This window comes from Chrysemys picta, chromosome 3 (assembly GCF_011386835.1).
Source record: "Chrysemys picta bellii isolate R12L10 chromosome 3, ASM1138683v2, whole genome shotgun sequence".
Lineage (NCBI taxonomy): Eukaryota > Metazoa > Chordata > Testudines > Emydidae > Chrysemys > Chrysemys picta.
The window spans coordinates 49,845,000-49,858,309 of record NC_088793.1 but is presented as its reverse complement, the minus strand read 5'-3'; the positions used below and the strand labels follow the sequence as shown (position 1 = coordinate 49,858,309).

The 13,310-nt window shown below is 43.1% G+C and overlaps 1 protein-coding gene across 2 annotated transcripts in view; it reads right to left on the bottom strand.

The window, feature by feature from the left end:
• Nucleotides 1-8,249: 8,249 nt before the first annotated feature.
• The window catches only part of BEND6 (BEN domain containing 6), a 37,636-nt gene continuing 32,575 nt past the window's right edge, over nt 8,250-13,310 (bottom strand). For both annotated transcript variants that reach the window (XM_005300197.5, XM_005300196.5), the window contains exon 9: nt 8,250-8,658. In XM_005300197.5, the coding sequence (XP_005300254.2) occupies nt 8,385-8,658 (274 nt within the window). In that variant the 3' untranslated portion in view covers nt 8,250-8,384. The remainder of the gene's footprint in view (nt 8,659-13,310) is intronic.

Below are 13,310 nucleotides of genomic sequence, written 5' to 3'. Positions count from 1 at the left end.
TTGGACACAACATCCTTATTAATTGTTCTGTCAGACCATTTTATCTTGTACTAGATTGGGGTATATCTGTATTAGACTTCTAAAATGTATTTACATAAATATCTAGTGCCTAGAACACTAACAACAACTTTGCCACGTTCATGTACCGAACAATGAACTTGTAAGTGTAACCCACACGCCTCCTAGGTGTGGTGTTCTGTCCCATCTAGTGGCACCAAGACCACCTAGAGAGAGAGAGAGTTAATGAGTCTGCTCTGCAGCCTTAGCTAAGAGCCATATGGCTTTTATCTCATGCAGTAGAGGCTCATGTATTTAGCTCCAGAGGTCCCAGATGAGCCCCCACTTGTAACACCGACAGATCCCAGTCGTCAGCAGGCAGGATCTAACCTGGGACCTCTGGAGCTACAGTAATTGTACAGTAATTGTAAAGTTTTTTTCTTTCTTATTTTAAGTTGTGCATGTGCTCAGTAATGTTGATGCTGAAACAACTGGTTATGTAGTACAATTAATGTTTTATTTAATTGTCAATATAATACCCAGAGTGAGTCTATGTGAAAGCAGATCTCTGATTGTCAGAAGGCCCAAAGCCTATACTGATTTTGTAAGGTATTATAAATAAATATTGGGGGTTTAGGCCCTGTGTTATAGTCTTAATTTTAAAGGAAAAATAACAAATCTCTAGTTAGTGATGTTAGTCTAGCTAGGGTGCATTGTAGCTGCTGTGCTTTAATGGTTCATATTTGGAGTGTTGTACATAAAAAGGAATTTGAAATGATTAATTCTCTGTGTGTGTAACTGTCTTATGGTGAAGACTCGTACTGGATTCCTAAGAAGAGAAAGAAAGTCAATCCTATTATAATTTCCCATTTTAGTATTTGGAAAGTTTCCTATCGAAAATCCAGCTGTAGTCTCTTGCAAGGATAAGAATTCATGCTCTGTGCAAATACTGTGTCAGAGAGAGGAACTGTGTAGCACAGAATTAGTAAATAAATTGATTAACCTCACCTCTACATAGGTTACATTAAATGAACACGCTGTGAGATAAGAATTGCTTCTCAGAAGGAAGGTATGTATTTTCGTATTCTATTGCTTTGTCTTTAGACAATAAATGTAGCTAAGTTTGGTTATTGAGAATTAACTGTGAGTGTACTCAAACAACCTTTTCATCAACAACTGTAACAGACAACAGCTAATTAGTGACATTGCACTTATTATGACATGAACTGCTGATTCATGCTGTTTGGTGATGGAATATGACTTTGGCAAGATATGTGAGCACATTGAGGTCATAGTAAAAAAGGATTAGCCTCCATATTCTGCAGTGCCACCAACCTCTTTTGTCATCAGTTGCTTTGTGTGGAAAGTGGGGGCATATTTAAAAATGTTACTTTTGGGAGTATGATGAGGACTGTGTGGGGCTCACAGGGGTGCACTCTGCTCAGTGACAACCAATCAAAGGGGCTGCTGGAGCGACCAGTCAGGGACCAGAAGGGCCACCTAAAAGGAAGCAGCAGCACCAGAGCAGTCAGTTGCTTCCTGGAGCTGAAGGAGAGAGGCCTGTGTTCCTGGTTGCTGAAAGAGCAGCAAGACCAAGGACAGCTCAGTGCTGGCAGGGACCGGGGAGCAAGAGAGCTCCTGGCTGGCTGCTAGGACTGAGTAAGAACTGAGCCTGGGGAGGGCCGCAGGAAGGTAGTGTCTCCAGGGAGGAAGTCCTGGGAGTACGGCCCCATACCAGGGCTGGGACTACTTAAAGACTGAGTCCGGAAAGGGCTAGAGAGACACCAACCGAGGGGTACTGAGATAGGACCTAGTGGACTGTACACCCTGGAAGGGGTCGCTTCTGAGTCACATACAGACAATATGTGTGACTTGGCTGGAGGGCTGAGTCACTGAAAAACCACTTGAGAAACCACCGACAGGAGTCACTGCAGACAAACCCGACCGGAAGGGGTGCTCATGAGAGGTTGGTGCCACCCCATTAATCAGATCATGAATGAATATATTAAATAACACTGGTTCTAATGCAAATGCTTGGAGGCCCTAGAGCTAACAACTTTTGCCATGATGAAAATTGACCATCTATGCCTGCTTTTTGTTTTCTGTTGCTTAGACTGTTTCTAATCCATAACTATTTAGTTTTTTAATCATCTAGTGCAAGGAACTTTCTCAAGGGCTTGTTGGAAGGCCAAATAATTATACCAAGAAGTTCTTCTTTATTCAGTTTTGTTGTCATACTCAAACAATCATAGTAGATGGGAAAACGTTTTCATTTTTTTCTCATAAAATACCTAGATGGCCATAATTTAACTGCATTTAAATATCATTTCACCATTTTTTCTGTTACTGAAGGCTCAATAGTCTGTAATTCCCAGAGTCACCCCAACATCTTTTAAAATATAATTATAATACTTGCAACTGCCCAATTCGTTGCTAGTGTAAGATGATTTAATATGAGCATACTTTCATTAGCAGCTCAGCCACTACATTTTCAAATTTCTTCAGAATACTTTGTTTACCATTCATTCCTGTTGACTTGCCATTTATTATATAGATTGGGTCTAGAACCTCCTCTTTTCACACCACGATGTGATGTCACCTCATCTTTATAACTTGAAATGAGCATGTTTCTCAACATTCGCTCCGTCAATCATCCTCCTGCTCCCCAGGAAAAGCTTGCGAGAAGGGTGTATGTGTCTTTCAGTTTGCCCTGAAGATCAGTAAATCTGGGTTGTTGTGAAGTGAGGAAGCCCTCCTGGATTCCCAGTACCCCTTCCCCATCATTATTACTAGGGGAACAATGAAGGAATGTGAATAATACAAATGTACTAACCATGAAGTTGTGTATGTTCAAAGGAGTATCTCTGGCCCTTTATTTGGAGAGGGAAAAGGAGTTGGCTCCACACATTACTTTGTTCTCTCCTAACCCCAAAGTGGAACCAAGAATTGTCCCATTCCTCCAGCTCTCTCCCAGCATCCTCACTCTCTCACCACTGCCCTCCAAGTTTTCCAGCTCTCTTCCCTCTGCATTGCATCATTATCTCTTCCTTTGCTGCCCACCAGCCTTCTGCATTAGAAGAGCCCCTGGAAATAACCTTGTAGGAGTAAAAAGAACAAGGAATACTTGTGGCACCTTAGAGACTAACAAATTTATTTAAGCATAAGCTTTCGTGGGCTAAAACCCACTTCATCAGATGCATGCAGTGGAAAATACAGTAGGAAGATACACACACACACACACACACACACACACACACACAGAACATGAAAAAATCGGTGTTGCCATATCAACTATAACAAATGTCATCAGTTAAGGTGGGCTATTATCAGCAGGAGAAAAAAAAAACCTTTGTAGTGATAATCAGGAGTGTAGCAACATCTTTCAGGGCTGTTATCTGCCTGTGCCAAGAGAAAGCTATTTGTGTTTGACTCCATCTGTTGTGCTTACTGCCTTCAGATGTTGTAAAGCTCCTTGGCTGAACTGCTGCTGCCCATGTCCAAAAGCCTGGCTGGCAGCTCAGCAAAGGAAATGCACCACAGCCACAGGCAGCTCTGAGGAGGCCTTTCAGGTCAGGGAGCCTTTATAATCCAAGCTAAGCCCTCCACTGGCCATGGATTTTGTGGGCCTCTAGCTTTGTGGCTTAGTAAGAACTACGGCAAATAGATGAGAGGAGTTTGGAGGACAAGGAAAGAGGCTGATGAAAGGAAATATTCAGATGTAAAAGGAGAATGCAGAAGAACAAAATATGACATTAAGACAGTAAGTTTTAATTTTTGTATTTTTATAGAAAGTTGCTTCAAAAATATGATTAAGTATATACATTAATAATGCAATACATACAGGTTTATGTACAATATATACACGGTAGCAAAACATCCTTTCACCTATATTTTATCTATGGTGTTAACACCATGAGCCAGAGCCTTCTGGCATGTTGTTTTATCTTCTTTCATCTTCAACTTATCTACAAGGAAAACCAGAGATGTCAAAGATGGAAAAGACCTATTAGAACACCTAGTCCATTCCCCTGCATATGCAAGAATCTTCTTTACAGTGAATTTACTAGTGCATTGTCATATAAACTGGGCTTTCAGCACTTTCATTGGGAGACCCCATTTCACAGCCTATTACACTTACTGTCAGGACATTTTTTTTTTGAAATTCACCCTAAATATTCTCTTTCTTCACTTCATCCTGTTACTTATATTTATATCCCCTTAAACCAATCTAAATAACGTCTCTATCTCCACATTTAGACCCTAACATTTACTATATGCTCTGATCCTTAGTCACTGCTTAGCCAGGAAAAAATATGGAGCTCTGTTAGTTTTTTTCCACTGTAAATGAGTTCTTCAATAACTGTTTCTCTTCTGTGAACTCCCTCCAATTTGTCAATATCTTTCTGGGAATGAGATGCTCAAAATTAAAAGCAATATTTCAGATGCTTCCTCACCCAAGCTTACACTGGCCCATGTGTCACTAACAGATTTCTTGGGAAGCCAGGAGTCAACAACAATCCTGCAGAGAATTATGGGGAAAGTCTGTCTCTAAGGTTTCCAAAGACAGAGGTCCCTCTCAATCCTACTACTCCTCCCTATCCTATCCAGATTGGACAAATGACCAGGAAGGAGTATAAAAATATTGCTCAAGCATGCAGGAGTGAAATCAGGAAGGCCAAATCACACTTGGAGTTGCAGCTAGCAAGAGATGTTAAGAGTAACAAGAAGGGTTTCTTCAGGTATGTTAGCAACAAGAAGAAAGTCAAGGAAAGTGTGGGCCCCTTACTGAATGAGGGAGGCAACCTAGTGACCGAGGATGTGGAAAAAGCTAATGTACTCAATGCTTTTTTGCCTCTGTCTTCACGAAAAAGGTCAGCTCCCAGACTGCTGCACTGGGCAGCACAGTATGGGGAGAAGGTGACCAGCCCTCTGTGGAGAAAGAAGTGGTTCGGGACTATTTAGAAAAACTGGACGTGCACAAGTCCATGGGGCCGGATGCACTGCATCCGAGGGTGCTAAAGGAGTTGGCGGATGAGATTGCAGAGCCATTGGCCATTATTTTTGAAAACTCATGGCGATCGGGGGAGGTCCTGGATGACTGGAAAAAAGCTAATGTAGTGCCCATCTTTAAAAAAGGGAAGGAGGAGGATCCAGGAAACTACAGGCCAGTCAGCCTCACCTCAGTCCCTGGAAAAATCATGTAGCAGGTCCTCAAGGAATCAATTATGAAACACTTAGAGGAGAGGAAAGTGATCAGGAACAGTCAGCATGGATTCACCAAGGGGAAGTCGTGCCTGACTAATCTAATTGCCTTCTATGATGAGATAACTGGCTCTGTGGATGAGGGGAAAGCAGTGGATGTGTTATTCCTTGACTTTAGCAACGCTTTGGATACGGTCTCCCACTGTATTCTTGCCGCCAAGTTAAAGAAGTATGGGCTGGATGAATGGACTGTAAGGTGGATAGAAAGCTGGCTAGATCGTCGGGCTCAACGAGTAGTGATCAATGGCTCCATGTCTAGTTGGCAGCCGGTTTCAAGCGGAGTGCCCCAAGGGTCGGTCTTGGGGCCGGTTTTGTTTAATATCTTTATTAATGATCTGGAAGATGGTGTGGACTGCACTCTCAGCAAGTTTGCAGATGACACTAAACTAGGAGGCATGGTAGATACACTAGAGGGTAGGGATCAGATACAGAGGGACCTAGACAAATTAGAGGATTGGGCCAAAAAAAACCTGATGAGGTTCAACAAGGACGAGTGCAGAGTCCTGCACTTAGGACGGAAGAATCCGATGCACTGCTACAGACTAGGAACCAAATGGCTAGGTAGCAGTTCTGCAGAAAAGGACCTAGGTGTCACAGTGGACGAGAAGCTGGATATGAGTCAACAGTGTGCTCTTGTTGCCAAAAAGGCTAATGGCATTTTGGGCTGTATAAGTAGGGGCATTGCCAGTAGATCGAGGAACGTGATCATTCCCCTTTATTCGACATTGGTGAGGCCTCATCTGGAGTACTGTGTCCACTTTTGGGCCCCACACTACAAGAAGGATGTGGAAAAATTGGAAAGAGTCCAGCGGAGGGCAACAAAAATGATTAGGGGTCTGGAGCACATGATTTATGAGGAGAAGCTGAGGGAACTGGGATTGTTTAGTCTCCAGAAGAGAAGAATGAGGGGGGATTTGATAGCAGCCTTCAACTACCTGAAGGGGGGTTCCAAAGAGGATGGAGCTCGGCTGTTCTCAGTGGTGGCAGATGACAGAACAAGGAGCAATGGTCTCAAGTTGCAGTGGGGGAGGTCTAGGTTGGATATTAGGAAACACTATTTCACTAGGAGGGTGGTGAAGCACTGGAATGCGTTACCTAGGGAGGTGGTGGAGTCTCCTTCCTTGGAGGTTTTTAAGGCCCGGCTTGACAAAGCCCTGGCTGGGATGATTTAGTTGGGAATTGGTCCTGCTTTGAGCAGGGGGTTGGACTAGATGACCCCCTGAGGTCCCTTCCAACCCTGATATTCTATGATTCTATGATTCAAAGTCAAACTGGCCTGCCAGCTGCTTCTCTTTGATCAGCCACAGTGGAATACTCATAATTCAGTGGACCAGGCTAAAGGGGGTGGTCAATTCTAAAAGGCAGGGACCATGTTTACCAAGGAGCTACAGCACCCACAGCAGGAACATACTTCCTGTCAGACCCTGTCCTACTGTCTCTCCAAACCAGCAAGAGGAGGTATGTCAGACACCATGGGCAGCAGCAGCTGCTATCTTTGTCCTCCACAGTCCCTTCCTCAAGAGAACTGCCCTCCAGATCAAGAGGAGCAGGAGCCCCTCTCCCCCTTCATAACCTGCTTTCTAGTCCCTGGAGAAAAAGGGAAGGGACTCCTCATGTTCAGTGAAAAAAGGGATATTTGGGACTTGTGAATCAACTAAACTTCGTAGAGCCAGGGCACTAGCAGAAAGGAGGCCTGAAGAGGCGATCATGACCTCAGCCAGCAGAATCAGGTGTCTGTCCCCTGCACCTCCTCCCATGAAGTAAAACGGAGTGGGAAGCTGTGGGAAATGGAGTGGAGAAAGACACACAACTTTGTTTAAGGGACACTTTTTCAAATTAGGACTCTGAGTGCTGCCAGGTGATGTTATCTGCCTTCGGGTTACTGTAATTTGCCTTTTCTCTCTCACCCTTCTAAGAAATAATCTAAAATTCACCAGATCACATATAGGACCCTCTGGGGACTAATATGGAGAACTGCCCTGGCAAAATGCTTACACACTGGCAACCACACCCCTACTATCTCCAGAGGAGAAAAGATGCTCCAGGTCCTCCATGCATCTAGGCCAGGGGTAGGCAACCTATGGCACGCGTGCCGAAGGCGGCACACAGGATGATTTTCAGTGGCACTCCCGCTGTCCGGGTCCTGGCCACCGGTCTGGGGGGGTTCTGCATTTTAATTTAATTTTAAATGAAGCTTCTTAAACATTTTAAAAGCCTTATTTACTTTACATACAGCAATAGTTTAGTTATATATTATAGACTTATAGAAAGAGACCTTCTAAAAACATTAAAATGTATTACTGGCACGTGAAACCTTAAATTAGAGTGAATAAATGAAGACTCGGCACACCACTTCTGAAAGGTTGCCGACCCCTGATCTAGGCCAAAAGAAACCTGAGCCTCTTCCCAACTCCTTAGAGTTAAAAGTGAGCCTTGGCTCCCTCTTCTCCCCCACTCCCTTTATTTATTTATTAGGGCAAAAACAGAAGCTCCTGAGAGAAGCACTCCCTGCTGACCCAACAGTATCCTTGGCCTGGATCAAGAAAGGGAACCCCTTTGGGGTTTAGGTGCCTAGTCTCTGTAGATCTGTGTCCTTGAGTCCCTGTTTTTCCATCCCTCTGAAGGCTAACACTATCTGCATCATAACTCTGTCTGTCCTTGTTTCAAACCTCTCTGGATCCCTTGGATTATAGTAAAGAACCTTCTTCTGTCTAGAAGACTGAAGATCTCTCTCTCAAATATATAGATGGGTGTTTGGTCTGGGCTGTGAAGCTCCTCGTGGTTTATTTTTGGCATTATCTTAAATAGTGTGTCTATTATCTGGTTATAAAGAACATTTGTATTATTTTGGAACAAGTTATAATCCATTCTGAACTACAGTAGGGCATGCATGTATTTTATAATATCATAAATCTGAAGATATTGACGCATTTTGAATTTTTCTTCTACACTGTGGGATTTTCATTACAAATCAAAAAATTGGTCCCAGACCTCTATTCCCCTTCCAGTATCTTTGCCAACTGTTGCTAGGTTCTGAACCCACTATTAAGTGTCACTTCTTCCTGCCCATTTTCCACTGTCCCCATCCTCCAGTGTCTGGCTGAACCGCTATGAAGGGTCCACTTTTACTTCTTGTCGGAGCTCCTGAAATCCTGTCTGCAGCCCTGGTTGGGAATAGGAGCCAATGAGTTTCTGCTTTGAGACTCCATGCTGGAAGAAGTTGGTGTGACACCACCTTGATGAGCATGTGTGCTGGGAGGAGGAGGAGCCAGAGAGCTGTCACCATGCTCAACTGGTGTGGGAGGAGCCGGTGAGTCATCATCCTGCTGATCTTGTGCGCTGGAAACAGGAGCCGATGCGGTTGTGTCCGGAGTACTGGGAGGAGGAGCTGGCGAACCACTGTTGAGACAATTAATATCTAAACTAGGGGTTACTGAAAATAGTTTTGAGATTACTACTGCTCTTAATTTCTGAGCGACAGAGTCTGTTTATTTATTTAACTTTAGCTCATTTCCTCCTTTGGCACTCTCTTTTTCCTTGTCTCTCCTCAGCCTGATGGTTTTCAGATGAAGTTATTTTCTCTCTGCTTGGGACCCAGTAGTGAAGCACTTGTAAATCTGAATTGTGGCCTGGATTTTGAATTTTTTTTTTTTTATTTGCTCCCTGCAGTGCCACCAGAATAAATTGGTTATTGGCCTGTGCATGAGTTTTTATTGCAGCATTACATTATCTGCTCGGTTTTTCTTGGGCTCCCTTCCCTGCACTCTATTTTGGGGAGGTGTCCTGAAGGGGCTATAGATCTACTGAGATCTTTTAAATCTCTTTTCTAATTTGGGAGTATGGTTTTACATTCTCAGTTGACCATTTTGGAAATAATTATCCCGGAGATATTTTTTCCCTTTGCATTAGTGGAAATTTGGGCAGGGCAATGGCATATATATATATATATATATATATATATATATATATATATGAGAATTCAGAGGTTCATCTTGTGCCTACTGCCCAAATATAATATACTGGGAACTGATATCCAAACTTTAGTTCTTAGAGGACACCTCAACTAATACTGTTATTTTATTTATGACTTCTTCCTTTGTTGTTGTAATTGAATCAATATAGATTTGTATTTGACCACACAGATGTTGGAAGTACTTTTAAATCAGTGGTTGATACAGACTTTTTAGGGCCAGAAGACTTTAGGAATGAGTGGTCAAAGAATAAAAAAAAATGGCATGATGGTCTTTAATTTTGTGTATAGCCCAATCTATCTAGGATATTATTACTAAGTACTTTTTAAAGGAAAAAGAATCTACATTATGAAGATACTGTGATACTTGATTAGATAATACTCTTGTTAATAAAATAAAAATAACAGTACTTAGCTCTTATACATTCTGATCAGCATCCATTGGATTAGTGGAAATTTTTCCATTGGTTTCAATGGGCATTGGATTGGATATAAATGCATTTTTTTAAAAAGGGATGGTAAGTATTATTTGAAAATACTGCCAAAAGACCTTCCCTTTTAATTATTAAAAAGCAATTGGGAAAGTTATGATAGTATTATATCTAGCTCCATCTCTCATAGTTTCAGGAATACTTGTATCTTTACCGCAGCAGAGGAAGCAAGAAAGCAGCAAAGTTTGTGGATCATCAGGCCAGAAAAAAAGAAAAAAAAAAGAGATGGATATAAAAAAATTAATTCGCTGCCATTGCAGGGACCTTGGGCATTGGTTCACTTTAGTCCCTCCTATTCTCTGCCTGTGGCATGTAATAGATTAGTATTCTGTGAGCTGTAATACTTTGGTCTATTTTCAGTTCTTGGGTTTAGTGTACTGGTCTGGGTGGTGTTGGTGACCTGTGATATTCAGATCAGACTAGATGATTTGGTGGTCCCTTCTGGCCTTAAACTCTATGAGCATTCACAATGGAGACCAAGTATGTCTCCTTTTCCTTATAATGTATATAGTGTTTATATTATTTTTCACAACCTGTGTGAATTTTTGAAAAATATACTTTCCGATTTTCAGATAGTTTTATAATGTTGTTTGAGGCTATTGCTGCTTTCATGAAACAAGACAGATTATAGTGAATTGACACATGGTTTGTAATACAGATAACAAAGGGATAATCTACACGTGAAGATTAATCCAGAATAAAATAGTGTGTAAATTTAAAACAGATTAATTATTCCTGATTATCTCCATGTGTAGATGCTAATATTCCAGAATAAGAGTGTTTTATCCCAAATTAACTTAATCCACTGTGAATCCACTTTGGAAGTGGATTAAGTTTATTTGCAATAAGGCACTCTTATTCTGGCACTATCATTATTCTCCATCCACAAATGGAGTTAGTCAGGAATAACTCCCCCTGTAGACAAGCATAATGATTGTTTTAAGGGGCCCTCTCATTCTTGGGAGAAATAGCAAAAACATACAATACAGTAAATTGTATTCTATCCATGCAGGTGTATTTATATTTTTTGGGTTGTGTGTTGCCTTATTGTTATCCAATGAGTGAAAAACAAATATGGAAATTCTTTCACTTGCTATTATCTCAGTGGTTCTCAAGTAATAACCCATACACCACTGGTGGGGAGTGGGGCACTTCCAAGAGGGTTGGGGAGTAGCAGGTATCATAATAGATTAGTGTAGTGTCTGTTAGTTTTCAAGCTTCTTACAATGTATAGTGTAGTCAAATACTGTAATAGGATTTGGATTATTACTGGACCAATTAAACTACAAAATATAGAGTTCATCTTTTTATCCTATATGTCTGCATCATTTCTTTCTTTGTCAGATGTTTCTTTTAGCATAAATTCAACTGTGATCATATTTATGGATGACACCAAAACTGTAGGGGCAGCAAATACATTACCCACGCAGCTGATACTGCTAAACTCAAGCCTCCCTTCCTGGGTTTAATCTTTATTCATAATTAAAGTAACAAAACCTTAAGACAAGACTGTAGTTACCAGTCTAGGTCCTGAGAACTTTGTGAGTAAACCCCTATGACCAGTCACAGAATTGCAGGATCAGGTTCACAAGCCTTAGTCCCAAACCCTCCTGAATGAGGAGTATGGTCTGTCTCTGCCAGAAGTCCTGCTCCTCTCTGTATTCCCTCTTTTGCCTCAGAGGGGCTCTGGCCTTTTCCATTCCTTAGTGAAGCTAATGAAATCCACTTGTTCTGGATAAAGATGAGTAGCGGATCAGCTCTACACTTCCCTACAGGGTCTTACAGCCTGACACCAGGTTACAGTTAGAATTCTGAGGTAATCTATCTTCTACCTGACTAGAACACTGTAGAGTGAGATCCTTATCTCCTCTCCAGCCCCTTTACACCACATACAAGGATCAGTGCAGCATAAAGGGTCCCTAGGGGTATGTCTACACAGTAGTGTAAACCTGGGCTTGAGCCTGGACTCAAGCCTAATCCTCCTTGCACCCACACACCAATTGTGTTAACCTAGAGCTCCCAGGACCCTACAGGACTGGAAGGTCCAAGCCAGTGTTAAACTGGGATCTAGGGTCTGAGCCCTATTGCTTCCCTGTGTGCTTGATTCAGGTCCTGGAAGTCCTCCAAGGTGTGTGTTTTCATCTGAAATCTAGATTTTCAAATACAAATAAACCAGCCTGTAAGCGAGTGGACTCAACCCTGCGGTGCTACCTGCTGGTCTCTTTCAGGAATTAGCTTATCCAGCTTCCAGAGCACCCTCTGCAGGCTGGTGATCCACCTTACTGCTGGCCCCCCATGTCCCTCCCAGGACCCCAGTGCCCCTATCTCTGGGATGCTGCCCCTCTGGCAGTAACCCCTCAGTCTCAGGGTCTCCCCACCCAGGGGAACCCCCACCCCCTATTCCCACCTTGCCTCCATGTAAGGCTACTGCCAGTCACCAACTAGCCCCCATTCCCTGGGGCAGACTGCAGTGTATGCCACTCATCATTGGCAAGGGGGGGTTTGACCTGCTGCCTTCTTCTATCACCCAGTACCTCTATGGGCCTGGAACCAGGCCCTACAGCCTGGGGAGCCACCAGCCTGGAGCACCCCTGCTCCTCTGGCCTTTCCCCAGCCCTGCCTCACTCCCAGGTACCACTCAACCTTCCAGCAGCCAGGCTTGTCTCCCTCCACAGCTAGAGGAGACACTGATGAGCTTCTGGTTGCCCTGGCCTTCTTATAAGGCCTGGTTAGTCTGTTTGGGGCGTGGCCCCAGCTGCAGCCACTTCCCCCAATCACCTGGGGTTTTGCTCCCAGCCCCAGCCCTCTGCAGGGCTTTTCCAACCCCTTCCGGCTGGAGCTGGTGCTCACCCTGCTACACAGTCAAACAAAAACTCTTTAATTGAACGTCCCATTTTAAAAATGAAGAACTACAAAGTTTCATTTTAATAGTTTGACAGCCCTGGAGACTGATGTCCTGATTATCCTCAGAACAGGTCCACAGGGGCATTTTTCTGCCAATGTGACTCAGCCTAGAGGTGGAGAGCCCAATTCTCAGATTAGATGGTAGTTCAGTGTAAAGCCTTCTCAAACTACAGTCATTCTACTGAGACTGCCACCAGTGGAGCTAATTATGCAGTTTTAGGGTACTCAATAGCATCATCAATAGCACTGTCACAGTTGGGGAAGTGCGTGGACAGTAGCGTTTTCCTGCAGTGCACCATGTTTTTAGGGCTAGAGTGTCGACATTGGTCAGGGGGCATTAGGCACTTTGGGATATGTTAACTTTGTCTCAGGTCTGTGCACTGCAGTGTGGATGCCAGAACCCTAGGTTCGAGCATGGATCAGAAAATTCTTAACCTGGGGTTAAAATGCAAGGTAGATGCTCAAGACCAGGGTTCCCTGACGTAGGTCAGCTGACTCGAGCCCCACTTACCCTAGGCTTACATTGCTGTGTTGCATATTCTAAATGTCCTGTATTTGGTTGGGGGAGTTCCCCTGGTGCAGGCATTGTCAAAGACAGCTGTAAGGCTGCTTTTTAAGGGCTCATTTGTAAGCCCTGGTGTAAAGGGCATGCCAGGGGTAGGACTGGTGAATGTAGAAATGTGTTA